This window comes from Rhinolophus hipposideros, assembly GCF_964194185.1.
Source record: "Rhinolophus hipposideros genome assembly, chromosome: 3".
NCBI lineage: Eukaryota > Metazoa > Chordata > Mammalia > Chiroptera > Rhinolophidae > Rhinolophus > Rhinolophus hipposideros.
The window spans coordinates 14,283,838-14,305,980 of record NC_138049.1 but is presented as its reverse complement, the minus strand read 5'-3'; the positions used below and the strand labels follow the sequence as shown (position 1 = coordinate 14,305,980).

At 39.9% G+C, this 22,143-nt stretch overlaps 1 protein-coding gene across 1 annotated transcript in view; it reads left to right on the top strand.

Moving 5' to 3' along the window:
- Positions 1-22,143, top strand: part of MTHFD1L (methylenetetrahydrofolate dehydrogenase (NADP+ dependent) 1 like) — a 186,877-nt gene that overhangs the window by 70,905 nt on the left and 93,829 nt on the right. The window contains exons 19-20 of the mRNA XM_081044590.1: positions 2,624-2,692; positions 7,208-7,319. Of these exons, the coding sequence (XP_080900716.1) occupies positions 2,624-2,692; positions 7,208-7,319 (181 nt within the window). The remainder of the gene's footprint in view (positions 1-2,623; positions 2,693-7,207; positions 7,320-22,143) is intronic.

The window sequence follows — 22,143 nt, the reverse complement described above, 5'->3', positions numbered from 1 at the left end:
GATAGAAGTGGAGAGAGAAAGTGAGAAACTAATGCACTTTGGAGAAATGAAGATTCTCTAGATCCCACCACCAGATCTGTTAAAATCTGTGGCATGCCTACTTTATTTTTTCATGACTACATTCACATGCATTTGCTCATATTAGAGCATTCCAATAACCTAGTTTGTTGAAAGACACTTGCCCAGTATCTTTAGCAAAGGTGGAAGGGTGGTTTTTTTTTTTAAAGCTTACCTTTGTGACATTCTCTGGATCACTTTTTCCATCAGTGCTTAGACTTCATCCTGTTGTCTCCCTTCTCTCTTCTTTTCCAGGAAAGGGAACTTAGAGGGAGCCTGACCCAGGGTTTCCTGAGATTGGAGGGAGGCAGCCCCACTCTAAGCAGACAGATAATATGAGACACAGAAAATGAGAAACCTTTCAAATGCAAGTTTTTTATGTGCCGTCTCTGTCTGTGGGATGAGACGATGGAAGCTTTTAGACCGTTCCCTTTACCCCTCTTCATTCCTCCTCTGTAAATAGCCTTGTTTCAGTTCTTCAGCTCATTTCTTTGGTCAATAGTAAAATCTCTGGTAATGAAAAAATAATGATCATAATTGCCAGAAAACACTTTTAGGTGGACTGAGAGATCTTTTTCTGGCAAGCCTCTGAAACACCCTCAAGGGAGGTTTTTTGGGGGGGAGGAATGCAATGACTATTGCTTCCCCATCACTCTTCAACTCTTAGGTGGTTGACATCCATTCAGATGGAGAGAGGTGACACAGGTAGCAGTGCTGTGTCACATGTAACCCAGAGGTGACAGGAGCCTGTGGGGTGCCCACCCAGGAAGCAGGCTGGTGGGAAATGGCCAAGAAATTCACCCACAGATCATCTTTTGTCAATAATCTAAATAAGTATGTTTTTTTCCGTGGGAGAAAATATTTTAAATTTATTTTTAGTTATAGTTGACATACAATATTAGATTCATTTCAGCGTACAACATAGTGATTCAACATTTGTATACCTTGTGACAATTACAGTAAATCTTGTAACCATCTGTCACTTTATGTAGTTATTACGATATTATTGACTCTATCCTTATGCTGTACAGTACATCCACATGACTTATTTTATAACCAAAGTTTGTGTTTTTTAATCTTCCCCTTTTCCACCCAACCCTCCCACCCACCTCCTCTCTGGCAAACATCAGTTTGTTCTCTGTATCTATGAGTTTGTTTGTTTTGTTTTGTTTGTTCATCTGTTTTTGAGATTCAACATATAAGTGAAACTATGGTATTTGTCTTTCTCTGTCTGACTTGTTGCACTTAGCATAATACCCTCCAAGTCTATCCAGGTTGTAGAAAATGGTGAGATTTCATTCTTTTATATGGCTGAGTAATATTCCATTGGGTATATGCGCCACATCTTCTCTATCCATTCATCTATCTATGGACACCTAGGTTGCTTCCATATCTTGGCTATGAACATAGGAGTTCATATATCTTTTCGTATTATTTTCGTTGTCTTTGGATAAATACCCAGGAATAGAATTGCTGGGTCATAAGGTAGTTGTATTTTTAATTTTTTGAGAAACCTCCATACTGTTTTCCATAGTGGCAGTACCAATTTACAATCCCACCAGGGAGGGTTCCCTTTTCTCCACATCCTCCAGTTGTTGATTGTTGGTTTTTTAATGATAGCCATTATGACAGGAGTGAGGTGATAGCTCATTTTGGTTTTAATTTGCATTTCTCTGATGATTAGTGACATTGAGCATCTCTTCATTTGTCTGTTGGCCATCTGTATGTCCTCTTGGGCAAAATGTCTGTTCAGATTCTTTGCCCATTTTTTGATTAGATTGTTTGTGTTTGATGTTGAGCTGTATGCATTGTTTATATATTTTGGATATTAACCCCTTGTCAGATGTATCATTTGCAAATATCTTCTCCCATTCAGCAGGTTGCCTTTTTGCCTTGTTGATGGTTTCTTCTGCTGTGCAGAGCTTTTTAGTTTGATGTAGTCCCATTTATTTTTTTATTTTTTTTTTCTTGCCCTTGACCAAGAAGACATATCCAAAAACTTATACATACATACACATATGTTAACTATTAATTATATACTAATAGTTAAGAGCAATGTCACAGAGTTTACTGCCTATGTTTTCTTGTAGGAGCTTTATGATTTCAGGTCTTACATTTAAGCCTGTAACCCATTTTGAATTTATTTTTATATATGGTGTAAGAAAGTGGTCTAGTTTTATCTTTTCACATGTATTTATCCAGTTTTCCCAACACCATTTATTGAAGAGACTGTCTTTCCCCATTGTACATTCTTGCCTCCTTTGTTATAGACTGACCAGGTAAGCATGGGTTTATTTCTGGGCTCTCTTTTCTGTTCCATTGGTTTATGTATCTGTTTTTATGCCTGTATCGTACAGTTTTGATTGTGATAGCCTTGTAGTATAGTTTGAAATCAGAGAGCATGATACCTCCAGTTTTGTTTTTCTTTCTCAAGATTTTGTTGGCTATTTTGGGTCTTTGGCAGTTCCTCATAAATTTTAGGATTGTTTGTTCTAGTTTTTGAAAAAATGTCATTGATATTTTGAAAGGGATTAAATAATTGGTTTTTTTTCTCTCTCTCCTTTAGGGGGTGACAGGTGCTTTGACAGTTTTGATGAAAGATGCAATAAAACCAAACCTGATGCAGACCCTAGAAGTAAGTGGTTTCCTTTTCATAGAAATTGTTGGCAGTTGGGATTAATTGTATTGCTTGTGTGTCCCCACATGTGAACATGTCCAGCCAATGGAAGCCCACGAGGAGCATCAGAATTATTCCTTGGTCATCCAAAAAAGGTTAAAAGTATATTCATAGCTTCTTTAATATAACTCATATCTTGGCTGATGAAGTGCTAACTGACCAGAGTAGAAACTTAGAAACTCAATGTCTGTCTAATACGTCCAGATCTTGTGTAGCCATATTTACATGATATGATTTATTTTGCCTTTTTGTGATTTAGCCTCATACTCATTAGCTTTTACGTTTTTTGGTTTGTTTTTCCCAAACAAAACATATAGTAAATGTTGAGAAATGTTTTCCAGGAGAATGTGCTGTACCCTACTGTTAAAAGACTGTTGTTTTTGTATATATATCTTTGCCTGCTCTTGTCTTCATTGAACTTAAATTTCCTCATCAAAATATCTCTATTTTCATGCACTTTGTTAGTCACTCATCTTGCTTTTTTGATGTAGTAATTGTCTAATTCCCTCATCCTCGCTAATGAGAGCCCAGAATTTGGGCGCAAATTAGGAGGCAGTATCTGGGTTGGGTTGACGAAGACACACGTAGGAGATTGTGGCTGGGGCGTTGGGGAGACAGTGGTGTCCTGGTGTTTTAGCGCCAGACTCTGGTTCTGAATTTCTTGACCTCAAAATTTCAGACTTGTAGGTATAGTTACCGAGAGCCACTTGGGGGGGTAAAAGGCATTTCAAACTTATGTGTAAAATTGGATCTTTGATGCACAACAACCTCCTACTTCTTTCCAACTTGCTCCTTCCCCCAAACTTAGTCAGTGAATGGTTCAACCCAAAAACCCAGAGGTCGTCCTGGAGACCCCTTTCCCTTGCCCTGCCCACCTGCCCCACCGAGCAGCCTCCCAGCTGCTCTCACTCTCCACTTTTTCTTCTGAAACCTTTCTCCACTCAGCAGTTAGCGGACTCTAAAACCTGAATCAGGTCCTGTGGCCCTTCTTACAGTTCTTGGGTGGTTTACTCTTGTCCTCACTCGGGCCCAGAAATTTGGCTCCCAGCCCTGCCCCCTCTCGTAACTCATCTTCGCCTCTCTCTCCCTGCCCAGGCCTGCTCCATGCAGATACCACTGCCCAGGACGCTCCTCCTGATCTTCATGGGCTCCTTCCCTTCTCTCAGGGCTCATGTCATTTCAGTGTCAGCTCCCCAGATGGGCCTCCAGGGCCACTCAGTCAAATGTAGCGCCAGTCACTCTGTCATGTCACTGTCTTGTCATTCTCTGCATGGCACAGAATATTATCTGAGAGTTCCTAGGGCCTTGTTTGTTTACTGGAGTGCTCCTCCTACCAGGATGAGAGCAGGACCTTTTTCATCCTGTTGACCACTGTATCCCTCATTGCTGCAAGTGCCTCACACATATTAGGTGCTCCGTAAACACTTGTTGAATAATTAAATGAATACTTATTATTTTTACTACATTGCTCCTAAAAATACATATTTGTTAAATAAATAACTGAATGCATGAGAAAAAACATAAAGAGACGTGACATTCCTTCCTCATACACTTTCCCCTCAAAAATGAACACATTATTTTTAGGGATAATCACTTTATTGTTTTAAATAATTATCTTTCTTAAATTAAAAATTGCTTGCACCTTTAAGATATTTCCCATTTTAAAAGTCAAGTTTCCATTTAGTGAATGAATTAATTGGCTGGGCAGCTCCTAAACAATTCTTATTGTACTTACATTTGTCTCTCTTTTTCATTTAAGACTAGGCCTTTTTGTCATTACTTTAAAACGATGGGCATTGTTTAAAAAAAAAGACAGCATTCAGTTAAAATAACTGCAGGTATGAACTCTGCCATGTGGGTCCTAAATAATCATTTTGGGTTAACCTGGCTGATCGGTGGCACTAGGAATCTAAATCAGCAAATAATCTCAAAGTGTCTGGTTAGTGCACCAATTTGAATACACTTCTGTGTTCACATTTGAATGCACTTGATTGTTGAGCCCATAGAGCATTATCAAGGGTTGCATTGCTGTGAGTTGCCAGGAGATCAGTAGTTTTCAATCCTAGATTAAAATCACACCCGAATCACTTAGAAAGATTTAAAAATATTGATGCCAGGTTTCACCCCAGACCAAGTGAACCAACCAGAATATCTGGAGAGTAAGGCCTGGGTACTCCGGGTGATTTTCATGGATAGCCCAGTCGAGAACTTCACTGTGGAAGACTTAATCAAGGACAGGTCTTAACATTATACCAGGTTAGGAAATATCCATGGGCTAGTGTGTGCTGTCCAGTGTGGTAGCCAATGGTCACGTGTGGTTATTTCGATATAAAATAAATTTACAGTTCAGCTCTGCAGTTATAACTGGCTACATTTCTATTTACATATTTTATTTTTAAAAAATTTTTTTTTGCTAGCTACATTTTAAATGCTGAATAGCCTAATTTGGACACTGGCTATTGTATTGGATGGTGCAAATATAGAATATTTTCAGCATTGCAGAAAGTTTTTTTGGACAAAGCTCTTTTAGAGCTCTGGCAAGTGGATAATTGAAGTATTAGTCTCATGAAATGCTCGAAAAATCCCTTATGGAGAATATCCATCGCTTTGAAATCATGAGAAACCAAGATAGTTCCAACATTGCTTTCCTAAGTGTTCTGCATATAAAATAAAATATGAAACTCATGACAGATAGTTTTCTGTCATGGAATTATTTAGACAAAGTATTTAACTATGTACTGTATCATATAGCTATAAACATCAGTTGAGTGTGTGAGCATGTGTATGTCTGTGTTTAAATGTCTCAGTGATATTCTATGAATTTTTCCATTCAAACTCCATACTGGGAGTTCCAAAACCAGGGCTTTAATACTGCTTTAGTGATTAACACACTATATAGCCTTTGATTTAACTTTAAATGAAAATGCTGCTGATCAGGAATTGCAATGTGTTTATGCTGAACCAGCCACACCGTCACCTGTGCCCCCTGGAGACCAGTGCCCGGTGCTTCTCCGACACATGGCCACGGTGAGGATTGCAGTCTGTAGAGGAGTGAAGGCAGCTGCCCACCCAGGGAGGGAGCCCGTGACCTTGTCCTCACTCAACTTTTCCCAACTCTGCTAGCTTACCACGGGCAGCCACATACTAGGACTAGCAAGGTTAGGGGGCGATGGAGACTTTGTCTTTTAAATAGTGTTTTCTTCAGAGCACTTGACAGGTTTATTCAGGATAGAAGTGAGAAATCAGAAATAGGTCAGCGGGTAGAGATCTAGCCACTAAACATATATATACGTGTCCATAAACATGTGTATTGGTGTTTCATAGACCTGGCTTTATTTCCACATACATTTGTATGACCTTATGAGGACCCTGTCATCGTCCCTCGTGAGGACTTTGGGAGAAAAAGTAAATAGAAAACCCACAGAGTGTCTTTGATAAACTCTGTCTTTTTCATCCTGAGATGATTTTTCTTTCACTTCCTTTCTTCCTGCTTTTGTTCGGCTTTCTCATCCTTGAAACATGTTCAGCCAACAGCCCATCAAGGTTCATGGGAATTTTCCATGGCTTCCAGCCCCCCTCCTCCCTCGCGTCACTCCCTGCCTTCTCCCATGTCAGTGAAAGGGCAGCCTGTATTTTCACAGGTGGAGCCAAGACTTCGTATACACAGACCCCAGTGGCCCCGGCTGGGCTCCGAATAAAACCTGAACACTGTAATGCATGTGACTAAACTCTTTTAGATAGGGTTATGGTCTGTTCTCATTGATAAAGGAAAAGAAAAAGTATAGAAATGGGATTAAAAATGAATATATAGTCAGATTTTTGCTCAAAGAATTAAAATGTCGTAGTTATCAGAGTTGTAACTTGAGACCATTAAACAATGAAAAAGACTTAAACAGAATTTGTAAAAATCAGAAAAAGAAGCTTATCATGACTATAAAAACGTTATTTTTACTTATTATTGCAAATATAGTATTCTTATGTAGTTGGCCTACCACAAATTGAATTGATTTTTATGCTTTAGGTTTTTCTTGAGCTGATTAATTTCTTAATGAAAAGAAATTTAAGTAAGCCTCTTAGACCATCAGGGTCTACTTCCATTTTTTGTAAATATAATTCATACTAATATGAAATAAGGTAAGAAGTTTATTTCATGGTCACTGAGGCAGCTAACACAGTGGTTTATCAAAATTATAGTAGGAAGTAGCTGACTGTTAGAGATTTTTTTCCTCCTTGGTTCAGTATTAAATGTAGAATAACACTGTTGTAGACAACATAAGGAACTTGGACCTTAGAAAGAGTCAGGGTTTTATATTTCTCTGAGAGAATTTGTGCATTAAATTTGCAGTATTCATAAAAGAAGAATGGTTTAAGTGAGTCTTTAAATACCCAGCAGTCGGTCCCGCTTTGTCCCAAATTGATCTCCCATTTGTCTTTTGGGGTTTTAATTTTTAATGTGTTTTTCTCTTTCTATAGGGGACGCCTGTATTTGTGCATGCTGGTCCCTTTGCTAACATCGCCCATGGCAACTCTTCAGTACTGGCTGATAAAATTGCCTTGAAACTCGTTGGTGAGGAAGGATTCGTAGGTAAGTCATTTCTTTCCAATTTAATTATTGTAGAATTTTGAAGAAATCTAAAGGTGATGACTAGAATAGAGTGATATCCACACAGACTTAAAATGTGTTCTTTTAGACCCAGCTTTCGTGGATGGTTGTGGTATTGGAAAAGCCCTATGGTCTGGGCTGTGCTAGTGAACTGATACTGCGTTTGAACCGTAGATTCTGAATATAAGCTGTGATGCTTGCTGCCTGAGTGACCTTACACACATTTTAATGACCTCTGAACTTCAGTTTTCTCATCTGTAAAATGGCGATCACAATATTGTATCAAACCTTACAGGGTTATTGTGAAAACTAAATGAGATTATCCATTCAGCAAATATTAATTGAGAACTTACCATATACAAGGCATGGGACTCAGAGCCGTGGGTACAGTGGTGGGCAAAACAGACCTAGCCCCTGTCTAATGGTGTATGTTATGTAACAGGAGAAAGTGCTCGTTCAGTCTTAGCCATTCTTAGCAGTAACAGTACTACTAATAACTTGAAATGAAATCACTGTGCCCTTCCTCAAATCCAAGTGTGTTTTTGTGGCCTAATGCGGGGTAGGGGGTGCCAGCCAATAGACTTGAAATTTTCGTTGGTGGGACTTCAAACTTTTTGCTACTGTCAAGCTCTTCTTTGTGTTACTTATTTCTCTTTAGCTTTTGTTGGATAGTCCAGCCAGAAAGGGGGCAACTGCCATCTCACCCTTGATATTAAGGCTGTGACAAAACAAAAGACAAACAAACAAGGATTCGTGGAATAACACCTTAATTTGTCATCAGAGGGATTACACTGGTAGATTTTCACAGGCCGACAGGTAATTTCCATTCACACCACGTGAGTGCCTGTAATCATCAAGTCTAGCAGTTGCTTCTTTCACACCCATCATCAGCCTTGTGTCAAACTCAGAAGGGACTTATTTTACTAGAAAGGATTCTGCTGGACAAAAGAACTTAGCTCTGCACTTTCACGCTTAACCATTATAAAGTTCATTCCAGGCTATTGAGACTGCTTTAAGAATTCCTTCCAGACACTCAGCCAGGATCAAATGAGGATTTATGTGTTCATTTCGCAAAGGTCTGTTTTATATAGCTCTCATGTACTTTGCTGCTTCGGTACCAAATCCACTACGAGAGTGGCTAGACATGCTGTCTAAATGGATTTGCTCCATTGATCACTGCATAATTGTAGAGCTAATGGGCAAGGAGGCTGCATAAAGGCAGGCACTGAATAGGTGGGTGCTCATGTGAAGTGCTGGTGCTAATGCATTCACTCCACAAATAAAAGCTTCTAGAAGAAAGCACTCTATTTTATGCTGACAGAGCTCTCTGCTTCTGTACCAGTCCTTCCTCTGTGAATGCATATTTATAGAATATGTGTTAGCATGGCGAAGCACTTGAAAAGTATATGCTGATAAGGTATATAAAACATACCAGCTCTCTTGTAACCTTGGACAAGTCATTAGCCTCTCTGGGCATATCCCTGTAGACCTTATCATCTGAAAACTAAGAAGCTGGAAGATAGGGAATTGGATGTGGATGGGTAGCCATGGACCCAGAGGTAAAAGCTGAGGGATCAGAACTCCATAACTGGTCATGTGACCTAGGCAAGTTGCTTAACTAGGGCTCAATCCCATCTTTTGATAAAAGGAAAATACCTGTGTTGTATCAAATGTGCTTTGTAAACCATAGAGAACCATGCAAGTGTCAGTGATTGTGCTAATTATTTCTGTAATCTCTTCTAGACTAAGGGGCTGAAAGTGAGGGAGAATTCAGTGACAGTGAAATTTGTCCACTGCCCTCTGGTTTAAAGGACTAGTGTTAGAGTCGTAGTATCTGGCTAAACTCCTTTCAAGTTGTATAACTTGAGGCAAGTTAACTCTTTTGTGCCTCAGTTTCTGTATCTGTAAAATACGGTTTTTAATGGGTCTTTCTTCATATGTTTTAAATGAGGATTAAATGGGAACAATGTGTGTTAAGTCCTGGCACAGTACCTGACTCATGGTAAGGCTCGATAATTCTTAGCCGTTCCTCATTATTATTCCTCCCATTGTTGGAACATGAATAAACTTCCTTTTTTAATTTAATTTTTAGATAATGATTTTATTTTTAACTGGTAAAATACATACCACACAAAATTTACCACCTTAACCGTTTTTAAGTATACCTCAGTAGTACAGTGATCGTTCACAGTTCGGTACGTTCACCTTGTGCAGCCATCACCACCATCACATCCAGAACTCTTTTCATCAGTGACACACAGTACCCATTAAACAATTCCCATTCCCCATCCTCCCAGCCCCTGGCAATCACCCTTCCCTTCCACTTTCTGTCTCTGAGTTTGACTATTCGAGATAGTATCTGCCCTTTTGTGACTGGCTTATTTCTCTTAGCGTGTCCTCAGGGTTCACCCATGTTGCAGCATGTGTTCAGATTTCCTTACCTTTTCAGGCTGAATACTACTCCGTCGTATTTATATACATTTTGGTTTATCAGTTCTTCTGTCGATGGACACTTGGGTGGTTTCCACCTTTTGGTGATTATGAATAATACTATTTTGAGCATGGGTATACAAATAACTCTTTATTTCCTCTTATGTTACTTTTAATGTGTAAAGATCATGCTCTATGCTATAGAAATATGTGACAGCAGTTACTTACGAGAATATGTGTATACCACAGGACTCGATCCGTACTGTTAAACTCTCAGGAAGGTAGAGTTTAGGTAGTATATTGATGCCGTGGCTCCATTGGAAGGTTGGAAGCAAAGCCAGTGTATGAACAGTGGGAACAGGGTGTGATCAGGAAACAGCGCGCTTTCCCCCATTGCCAGGTCAAGCCTGCTCTGTGGAGCTGGTTTGTTCCCTGTAGTTGGGGGAAATTTATGGTAGATTCCTCTCACTCCCAGTTAATATCTGGTTCCTCTAAAATATTTTTTAAAACATTATCCTCTAGTCACTTTCAGTATAAGAAGAGTCTCATTTTAATAAAAAATATGTGTGTGCCATCTAATATTAGAATCAAACTCCAAATGTCATTCAAAATTAAGGTTCTCTTTTCCCCCATGTCTCTGGCTGACAGTGGGCAGGAGAGGGTGGCTTCTTCTCTCTCCACCCTCACCTTGCACTTCGGTTGCCTCTGGCCCCTCTAAGGTTGAAGCTTTGGCATTCAATGGTACCCATCCACCTTCTTCCAGCCAAGGTCTTGGCAGAAGCTCTCTGGGTAGTATTGCTTGTATGTGATGCCGCTGCTTCCACCACTGGTCTCCAGGCACCACATCCCTTCAGCCTCTTACCTTCCTTCGGTGGGAGTACAGTTATGCCACCCACGACCCTCTGTTCTGCTGCCATGGGCTATTTCAGCCTGTAGATTCCTATGTATATCCCAGTCCAGCACTGTGTCCCCCAAGGCAAGGATACTACTGAACCTTTCCCAGGGTTCTTCTAAAACCTTACTCACTAGCTCGAGGAAAAGGGGGATAAGCTCCACATCCTTCCCACTGGGAGCTTGAAAGTGGGATTTGACACACTGACATTTACTTTGAAGAAATCCTTTCCTGACTTCTAATCTTGTCGACCCTTTTGAAACCTCAAGGTGGCTGGCTGTGGGGCTAAGGTATGAAAAATTTATTTTCAATTTCTTTGCCAATGCTGCTAGGTCTAGCGTCATCTTTGGCATGTGACCAACTGACACCATTTTGGGTTCTTACACAGAAGTGAAACCCCAACAGCCCCATTTTAACATCCTTTTACAGTAGTTAAATGCAGTGGGATAGGGTAATCTGAAGCCTCAGTGGGGATTTATGTCCTTAGAAAAGTTATTGTTTTTAGGAGACTCTCAAGATATAAAAAAAATTGATAATTTGGGTTACATTAAAAAATAAATTGATAAAAGGTACAAGGTTAAAAAGCAAGTGATAGGTTAGAAAAAAACATTTGCAAACATAATAGACAAATGAAAAGCTTTCAGAATACAAACCACCACGTACTACAGATTGATAAGAAAAAACTGAATAATCCAACCAAACAGTGGGCAAAGGATTTGAAAATGTTCACAGGAAAAGAGCAATCTGACCTGAGTTTCTGGATAAAACTGAAAGAGCAAATGATCTAGCAATTTCACTTCTCTGTAACACCCAGAAAAGAAATAATTGAAAGTATATTTAAGTCTTTGAAATAGTTTACTTTGGTACATATTTTTTGAGCTTCTGCTGTATGTCAAGCAACATGTGGTAGGAGCTGGGAATCAAAGATGGTTAAGACACATTTCTTAGCCTACAATAATTTATAATGGGGTGTGAGAGACAAGCCTGTAAGCAAAATCTCAGTGGCGAGTATAATGCACTCATGGGATTAAGTATATTGATTAACTAAGAACCTTAAGACATGATGGGCATCTTTTTGATAGATTTTCTCCACACTACTGGTTTAATCTAGTTTTTCATTATATCCCAACACACGTAAGGAAGGAATTATTTTGTCTACTCTGCAATAATTATTCCAAGATAATGGACTCAATACTCCATTTAGACTTAAAACAAAGTAAAGTTTATTTAATTAATTGCAGAAATTTGTCCGACTAGAAAAAAGCACTGCATGAGAATTTGGGGGAAAGTGCTGTGGTCACTGATTTCTACTTCTACTTCTTTAGTCACCAGTCCTCAGGGAAGTCCACTCAACTTCATTTACTGCTGTAGAGGCAAAACATTTCTTTGGCATCAAACCCCAATCATGTTATTTTTTAAAAAGAAAAGAAAGAAAAGAATAACAACATTGAGTTCCTAGGTTTTTAAAACTTATCTCATATTAAAACTATTTGTAGGGATTTCAAACTTACACGTGAGCCTTAGTTTTTAAAATTGTTTCCTGTTCCCTTCACTTGGTTTTGATTCCAGTTTTGAATGAATACCTTGCCTTCACTCTGGAATGCAGCTTACGTTTGTACATTTTTATAGCCAGGGGTTTCTTAACTGAGAGTTACCAGCTACCACCCCCTATAACTAAGTACAGAATTATATGAGTATATGTCCTTTTTTTTTTTTTTTTTTTTTTTTTAGCAGAGAAAAGCTCCACAATTCTCATTAGATTCTCAAAAGGACTTCATGACTCATAAAAGATAAAGTACGGGGCCTTCATCTCATGGCCTAATAGATGGTGTATGCTATTTAACCTTACTCTTTAAGTTGATCTACGTGAAGCTGGGGTGCCTTTCGATTTTTATCACATTAGACATTGAGCACTCTCATCCAGAGTGCATGTCAAGAAGTTGCCTAATTGAGTCTCCTTGCTGTCTGGAAAATTACACAGACCCAGCTTGGGTTCTCCCGGTGCTGTCTCGGTCCATGAGCGTAAACAGACAATGGGGCAGAAGAGAAAGATGAGACCGACGCTCGATTAAATCACACACTGGGCTTGGCCTCAAACATTTCAGGATTCGAGTTAAAGATCAGAATGACTAGCCATGGCTGTCCTGAGACAAGCTGCGTAGGATTGGGAAGCAAAGCCTTGTTTGTATTTTCATTGTAGACGCTACTGTTCTCTGACCTGTTCCTGCGCTCCAGACCTGGGCGTAGACTTTCTCACTTAATCCTTAAGCAGCTCAGTGGGGTGGGTGTTATCATCCCCATGTTAGTGCTGATATAACTGAAGCTTAGCCAGGTAAGGATACAGGCCACCATCACACAGCCACTAAGTGGCAGAGGACGCAGCCTCGGGGCTCCTGTTACCAAAACCGATGCAGATAATGGTTGCCTCTTCTGCCTGTAGTGATTTTTTAACATCTCTCTTTATCTGGTCCTATTCACTCCCATTAAAAAAGTAATTTGTTTCAGATGACCTGTCTACCACAGATGGTCACATTTAAAAATTGTACCAATATAATTATATTGTGCCAATATCTGGTAATGGATGCTGACGGTGGTGGAATGCTTTTGGTTCTTTTTCCTTGACGTCTTACTACTTTAAAAGATCCTTTTCCTTAATATATTGCTAATTAAAGGTTATCTTACCAAGTCACACTCTGACTGCTATCTTCTCCCTGCTCCCTTCACACCACCACCCCCCCCACCACCCCACCCTCCACCCCCACCCCCCCACCCCCGTCCTTTGGCAGACAGCTTTGAATCTTTATACTTGGGCTTCAGGACACTATGTTGATGGCTATACCCAATTATTGGCCTGCCCTCTGTTTCCATTTCTATTGCTATGAAATTTTAAATATCCCTTCAATTTGGTAGAAGAGAACCAAACCAAGCTCACATTCCTATAATTTCATCCACTCGGAAAAGAAAAATCAGATGTGAAGTGATCGTCCAGCTTTCTAAGCTTTAATTCTCCAAGATTCCACTCTGTTTACATTATTTAGATACACTAATCTCAGTCTGCACTCCGTTTTTGTTATTCTTCCCATTTTTTTCTCTCCTGATTGTTTTTGTAATTAAATCAAGGATGAGAGGTGCAGGATTATTGGAGACCCTGGCTGAAGGTCATGTGCTCCCTATCACCAGTAGTGTTTTTTAACCCCTCTATTCAGGAAACCCCTCTATTTTGGGTTCTGTTGTTCTAGGAGTTCTGGTTTCCCTTCTGTAGCTTGGTCCCTAATCTCATTCTCCCCTCATTCTGTGTGCAGGCCCATATTCCACCTCACCTTTCTCGTCCCGTAGTATAAAGGAGCCCTCTCTCCTTTTATCAGCTAGTCTTCTGTCCCCCATGAGAAAAACAAAATAAGTGAAATATTCTGAGTTTATAGTATTCAGGAAAGTATTCAGATTAATATAATAAAGCACCCATGTTTTATTATATTAAATAAGTGATGTGTTCTGATTTTGACACCACTCGACTGTGTCAAAATCAGAACATATCACCATGCTTTGGGTTTTTTGTTTTTGTTTTTTTTTAAAAAATATTAGCGACAGGGTAGAAGTTCCCATGAATTCCTCCCTGATCGCATTCCCTTTTCTACTTCCCTGGAGGACGCCACTCTCCTGATTTGGGGGGATTATCATTTCTGACCATTCATTTATCATTTTCTCACATATGTGTGTGTCCAGAAAAGACCGACAACAGATTCTCAAACCTTCTCTGGTCATGACACACCCAGTATCTCAGCAATTTTTCAAAGCACCCCAGGCCAAAAGAAACACTTCCGTTCAGTGAAGTCCAATCAACTTAATGGATATTTCTGTCCTAATCTTACAGGGAATGACGTTGTGCCCTGGTTCTTTGTCTTCTTGAAGGAAAGAATTCAATTAAGAAACAGTTTTGCAGTATAGAATAGCAAGAAGTTTATTAGTAAAAGTGAGTTCACTCCAAGATATGGAGCGGACTGACCTGAGAGAGGGAAGCAGCCTCTCTTTACATTGTGTGAGAGTTTTTGATTCCATGGGTACCATTATTTCGCCCTCTCTCTCTCCAATACCTTTCATTCTCCCAGCTGGCATGTCTCGTACTCCCTTCTGGCTCTCAAGGTTGTCTGAGCTCATTACAATGGCTCTGAGAAGCAGAGTGTATATTCTGATAAGCAGGGCGGTTTCTCTCTCTCAATCACTTCTAATAATACATTCCTTTGATTTAGGGGCATGTGTGAGCCTGGAGTCCTGCTGGGTTAGTCAAGTGTTGGTGCCCTAAGTGAGGCAGCTGCAGGGGGTCTTGACCCAAGTAGGAGCTGCAGTAAGGGGCTTTCTAACCGGGGCTGGGTCTCTCCTCCTGCTCATTTCTATCTCCCTACCCTATTACTAACAACTTAGTAACTGTCTGGAAAAAAGAATGCACATGAACTGAAAGAAAAAATAATACTTCGTTCTTAAATAGCCACCACAACTTATTAATGAGATGTGTCCTCGTTGGACCCTGAACAACGTCTCGATCCTTAGACTCACTCGACTCAACTGTTCGAGCCTCATTCCTGTTCCATGTAGATTTTCACACAATTCATGCTTTTTACTACAGCAACCACCAAAAATTTAGCTTTGCAAACGTATGATGTCACTGAAAGGCATGCAAAATGATAATGCTGAAACAGTAAACTACCTCAAACGAGCAGAACTTGCAGGGTCCACCAGATGTCAAGCGTTGCCGAGTTTCCCTCCAAAATTAAAACATCCATGGCTCCTCTGAGCTCACTGCTATGCCTCAGGGCACCTCAGCATATAAATTTGGGAACCACAGACATGCAGCATGTTTTTGTAGTGTTTTTAATATGTTTTAACATTTTATATATTAAATGTTACTATCTGCGTTGTGCTCGAGCAGAGGTCAGCAAACTTTTTCTGTAAAGGGCAAGATAATAAATATTTTCAGCTTTGTGAGTCATGGTGTCTTAGTGCAGAAATTCCACTGCAAAAGCATAGATAAAGCATGGATCAAACAACACGAAAGAGGGAGTGTGTTCCAAAAGATTTTATTTATGGGCTCTGACATTCGAATTTCATATAGTTTTCACATGTGATGAAATGGTCTTCTTCTGATTTGTTTTCAAACGTTGAAAAATGTAAAAAAAAAAAAAAAAGTAATAATTACATTGAAATCTACGGGCTATAATTTGCCAGCCCCTGCTCTGTAACTTTCTATTTCCATTCAGTGTTACATTTATCCATGTAGCTGTGATAGGAGAAGCCTCACTTTACCCCCCGTGTCATCTTTCTTGGCACGAATATAGCACATGTATTTGTGCGCTCTTTATCGAAGGGCATTTAGATTCCTTCCAGAGTTCTGGTCTGACAAATAATGCTACTACAGGGAACATTCTTGTTTATGTCTGGGAATATGTGCAAAAGGTTTTCTAGGGTCTGTACCTCTCAGTGAGACTTAACAGGGTTATAAATATGCTGAGAATCAGCTTAATAAAGCCAAATTATTCTTCAAAGTGCCACTTTATATCACCAACAGTTATGTATGAGATTTCTGATTCCTCCACATTCTTCTCCCTGTTTGTATTTTTAGATTTTCGAAGTCTTGACAATCTGTTGGTAGTGAAATAGTATTTTGTTATAATTGTGAGTATAAGCATATGTACAGACATTGTACAGCAGTTGTGAACCGCCTATTTTCTTTTGGGTCATTTATCATTTTCTTATGAATTTATAGCTTTTTAAAATATGTATTCTGAATAGAAGTACTTTGCCACTGCGTGTTACAGATATCTTCTTCCATGTGTGGTTTATCTTTTAAATATGTTCATTGTATCTTTTCTCTTTTCATTCCTTTTTTGCCCCCTGATTTCTGCTTTTGGAGTCATAAAAATAACGTATGTTGGCTAGTAAAATGTTCAAATGTTCGCTCTTACATGTAGGCTTTTTTTTTTTTTCCAAAGATTTTTATTGGGGAAGAGGTATGGGACTTTATTGGGGAACAGTATGTACTTCCAGGATTTTTCCAAGTCAAGTTGTTGTCCTTTCAATCTTAGTTGTGGAGGGCACAGCTCAGCTCCAGGTCCAGTTGCCATTGTTAGTTGCAGGGGGTGCAGCCCACCATCCCTTGCAGGAGTCAAACTGGCAACCTTGTGGTTGAGAGCCCACTGGCCCATGTGGGAATCGAACCGGCAGCCTTCAGTGTTAGTAGCGCGGAGCTCCAACCGCCTGAGCCACTGGGCCGGCCCCATTTAGGCTTTTCATCATCTCAGAAATTATGTTTGTTTGTGGTGTCTCCTTTCCTTAATTAGCACAATTTGTGAAATTTTTCTTCCTCACAGAGGTGGTTGTCAGCCCCAGCTCATAAAAAAGGGAGGCAAGAAGCCTCAGTAAGTCTAAATCATTCAGGGGCTCTGCTCTCCTCACCCTGTGCCCCAAAGTGTTCAAGGCCAGTGCCTGTCGTGGTTGGCTGTTCACACTGGGACCTGCCTTCAGAACTGCTTCTAAATCCATTTACCCTGGCAAAGAGAGGGGCACCCTCTTCTCTGCCTCCCCGAGATAGAGGAGCCTCAAAGATGGTTTCTCCAGCTCTGCTTATCAGCTATAGAGATTAGGACCCTTCTAGAAGGGGTTCTAAGCATCATCTCTTCCAACAGACTCTTTTGTTGATGGTTAGCATTATCCAGCAATGGTATCTGGCCCTTCTGGAAAAATGAAAATGTCTATTCTTACCGCCTGTGTTGTTTAGTTCTGAACATTTATCATTAAAGGTTCCTTGGAACTTTGAAAAGAAAGGGTTTGATCTTTGAATAAAATACCTTTACTTGGGATACTTTCAGTTCATCCGTTTGGTTATTAATATATTGCTAATATGTTCATTAACTATGAATTAATCCAAAAGTGTTTTTGAGATAAAGAAGAAAGAACCCTCACTGGTCAAGTTAACAGAAAGTGAAGGCCTTTATGATCTGGCTTAACAGAAAAAGGAATTCATGATGATAGCAATTTTCTAGAATTTTCAGAAAAAAATACAAAACAAATGAATATTAATTATAAAACGCTTCTTCCCTTTGTTTCAGTAAAGTAGCTTTTTATTTAGAAGCCTAGTTTCTGTTTATCTTTACGGTGGATTTGGTATAGGAAATTATTAGACGCTTCCTTGAACCCATTTCTCGGCCTCCCCACTAGAATTTTGCCCATCTTGACTTTTGTGTTTTGATGGTGTTCAGGTTTTTTAGTTATTGCTACTAATTTACACATATTCTTTTGTGTATATTGAATGTTTCGTAAAAATTTTTAAAAACCTAGGGACAGAATTTCTTAATTGAAGGGAACCAGATTTTACAACCTTTCCAAGCTTCAGTGGAATTAAGTTACAATAATACTGAGTTAGACTCAGTACTTTTTTTATTTTTTATTTTTTGGGTCATTTGGATATCAATATAGGTTATTGGTATTTTCTGCTATAATATACTGAAAATCAGTACAATGGAGATGATTTTCTTCAGAGCAGCCAAGGATATTAGATTACAGGCTCCAGCCACCTGGTTTTGAATTGCCCTTTGCTGCGTGCTGGCTGTGACTTCGGGTAGGTTACTTTTACCTCCCCAAATCTTACCTACCTCAAGGCTTGTTCTCGAGATGAACGGCAGCAATGTTGGAAAAAGCACAGACTCTGGTATAAACTGAACGGTGGATGCCCACTGCTGTTGCCACCTCAAGTTGTTAAAGATCTTTACTTTTAAGATAAACCTTCCCTAATGCTAATTCTTTCAAGTGAAGACTGTCTGCATGAGTACATTTGTTAACGTGAAACTCAGAGCAATTAGAGTTCTGATCATGGAAGACCCTACTGCTGGTGTCCCTTCTCATACAAAGGACCATCATTCAGAGAGGGACTCGGAGAGATCTGAGGGGATCCGATCATACCCAGCACCCTCCTCTGGGTTAGGGGAATCCTTTGTCGTGACTGGGGCTGGGGAGGAGAGAGCAGGACGTGCTGGAACCCAGCAGATTCACAGGTATATGACAGTGCATTTCCCTCCCTCCCTAAGCCCTGCACTACTCTGGAACTCAAAGGAGGAGAAGAAACTTCGACATGACAGTTGTTGAGAAACAATGCAGAGAATCTTTGCAGTGGCATTAAACATTAAAATTAAAAACATATGGTCTTAAATGCAGCTGGCACTGTTAACATCTCAAATATACTCTTGGTGCCAGAAGGGATGCTAACCAAAGCTTTAGGGAGTTTGGCTCCTTATCTGGGAAAGACCATCCCAGCCAAGGGGAGAGAGACAGGAGGCACATGTTTTTGTGATTTGAAAATATAGAGTATCCAAGGTACTTCGTCTATGCTACTTTTAGCCAAAAGGATATAGGTCCATGGGCCCATTTAATGTACATCTGATTATACTTTAAATTTATTTGCTTTTAAAAAAAAAAGTACTAGTAAATAATGCAGAACTTAATTTTAAGGGCAGTTTTTATAAATGTACTTGCTTTGGTTGAATTTACAACCTGGCTTCTTAAGTCAGAATATCATCTAAGAGCCCAAATCAAGGACTTCCATTAAATAAACTAAACTAAATTAACTTACATTATAACAACATACCCCTTAAATTCCAACCAATTCTCATGAGGGATCCTAAGGCCTATGGCTGACCTGTATGTGCTGTGTTCTAATATACTTACCATGCCAAACGCATTGTGCAGAGAAACAAATAGGAACCAAACTTTTCATGTAAAAGTCTTACTTTCTTACTAACGAAATAAGAGGAAAAACATTTAGAATTTATAAAAACAATGTGGTATTGTATTGAGTCTTCACTGACCTGCCCTTTTTGTTTACTATTAGGTTTCTAAGATTGATCCGAGTAGTTGCATTTAGCAACTATGAATATACCACCATTTATTTATCCATTCTCTTGTCAACAGATATTTAGATTGTTTCTAGTTGTTGCATTATAAACAACAAATACTAGGATGAGCGACCATTCTTGCGCTGATCTCGTGGTATGCTTGTGCCAGAGTTTCACCTAGAAAAAACTTAAATATGCTGATTGGTAACATCCTGCATGTGCGTAACATAAAACGATTTCAAAAATAACTTTCCTTTGTTCAAGTCATACTCTCACCCTTATAGAAGACTCAGAAAAATCTTCAAGAGTAAAGAAAAATATTTCAAATCATCTCTAATATCTCCATGCAAAGATAATTCCAATTTTGTTGTAATACCTCCATACTTCTATGTGGGTTTCTTTTTATTTTTTTATTAGTTTCAGGCGTACAAAGCAATGTAATAGACGTTTACACGCCTTACAAAGAGGTAATCCACCCAATCTACTACTCCTCTGACTTCATATGTAGCTGTTACAATACCGATGACTATCTACACTGTGCTGTCCTCCATATTCTGTGGATATGGACACACACACACACACACACACACACACGGTGCCAAAAAATGTATACACATTTTAAGAAAAGAAAAAACTATTAAATTGTAATACTCAATATATACCAATAACAGAAGATGAATACAAGTCACGTTTGACTTCTGCAATTACAAGAGGTGCTCAAAGTGGTTACCATCAGCGTCCAGACATTTCTGATTATGGCGAACTATGGCTTGAGCAACGTTGACCAAAGTGTCCACTTGTATACATTTTTTTGGCACCTCCGGTATAAATATTTAATTATAGTTGATATTTCAATTTTATTCTACTTCAGCTTCGATGTGTAGCGTATTAATCATGGACCTACGCAGTGTATGAAGTGGGTTTCTTTTAAAAGGACAGTTTTAATCCTATGCGGGTAAGTTACTCAGTTTGATCTTTAGCATTTTTGTGTAGCAAACAGTGTACTGACTGAATCTTGGTTTTCTGAAGAGTCAGGCTCCATAATTGTTTCGCCCCCTTCTGCCCTCCACCTCCCCTGTCCCCACTGTCACCTTAGTGGTACTCACTGTGGCTTATTTCGGGTTTCACTGCCTACCATCTGTATCCCTGTCCACCGCACTTTGTACAGACTTCTGTTTCTTTCACGCTTTTGTTTGGGTGTTCGTTCTCTCTGATGCTCTGCTGATTCTTTCATTTGACAGGGCCTCGCCTTCCCTCCTCTTCCTTAAAGCACTTTGTAACCACCAGCCTCTCGCAGCTCTCCTTCCTGTCCTCCCGGGGGCTCCTTCCTGCACAGTGTCTTGCTGGAGAGTCATCTTCTGGATCTCTGAACCTTGGATTAAGCATCAGATCCTTTCTCTTGCGCCATAACTTAACTGACCGCCTCCATACTTCTGTACTTCTGGCCAGGACTTTTCCTTGACCACCAGGCTCATCTGTTCAGATGCCGCCTTAAAATTCCTAAACCATAATTTCGATTCCCTTTTTTCAGATCCCAGACCTGCTTCCCATTTCCGTTAATGATACTTTCATTCTTCTGGGGGCTTTTGCCAAAAGCCTTGAAATTGTTGTTGCCTCCTCTTTTTTATCCACACCCCACACCCAGTCCATCAGAATGGCTATGACCCAACCACTCCTGTCACATGGCTGCCCAACCTAATCCAGGTCACCGCCATCTCTGCCTGGACTTTGTAACAGCCACCACTCACCCCACCAGAGTGGTCCTTTGGAAGCCTGAGTCAGATCCTCACCGCCTCTGCTCAAACCCTCCAGTGCTTTGTATCTTTCAGAATAAATCCAAACCTAATCTTTGCCCCGTCTGCCCCACTAATCTCAGCCCTCCGGCCCTGCCTTTCTCTCCGTTTGCCTAGCACCTGGTTTGGAGATACCAGGCCTCCTTCCACATCTGGGTCCTCGCACCTGCTGTTCTCTCTCTCTGAATATGCTCAGAACTACACGGTTTGCTCCGCTGCTTCATTCACATCTCTGCTTCAGTGGCGGAGGCGGCTTCTGTGTGCATTCTAGCTGAAAGCGCACCCGCCCTCGCCCCAGCTCCCTCGTCCTGTGTGCTGCCTCCACCAGACATGCATGGTTTGTTAGAGCACCGACGCTTTTGTCCCTTTTGTTTACTGCTGTAACCCTGGCTTCTGATTAACAGCTAATAAATGTTTCACAATTCGAAGAACTCCATAAAGACAGAGAACAGTCCATAAATTTGTCACCTCAGAAATATAAAAATTATCAACTTGAGTTCTAGGGACAGCCTCAGTTCAAATCCTGGTTCTGTTCCTTATCAACTCTGTGACTTTGAACAAGCTCTGTAGCCCAATGTGTTCAAATGTAACACGCCCATTCCCTCTTTTTATAGCGAACACTTGACTATTCTGAAGTAAGATTCAGGTACCGTAACTTTCTACATATAATTACAAAAAAGCAATATAATGTGTTTGTTGTCATATAAAGGTATTTTGCAATAACACAATATGTGTTTTGATATGTATTAATTAGAAGAAATGTTTCAACTGCACTAGAAGGTATTCTGAGTGGTCAGGTGCTTGCACATACA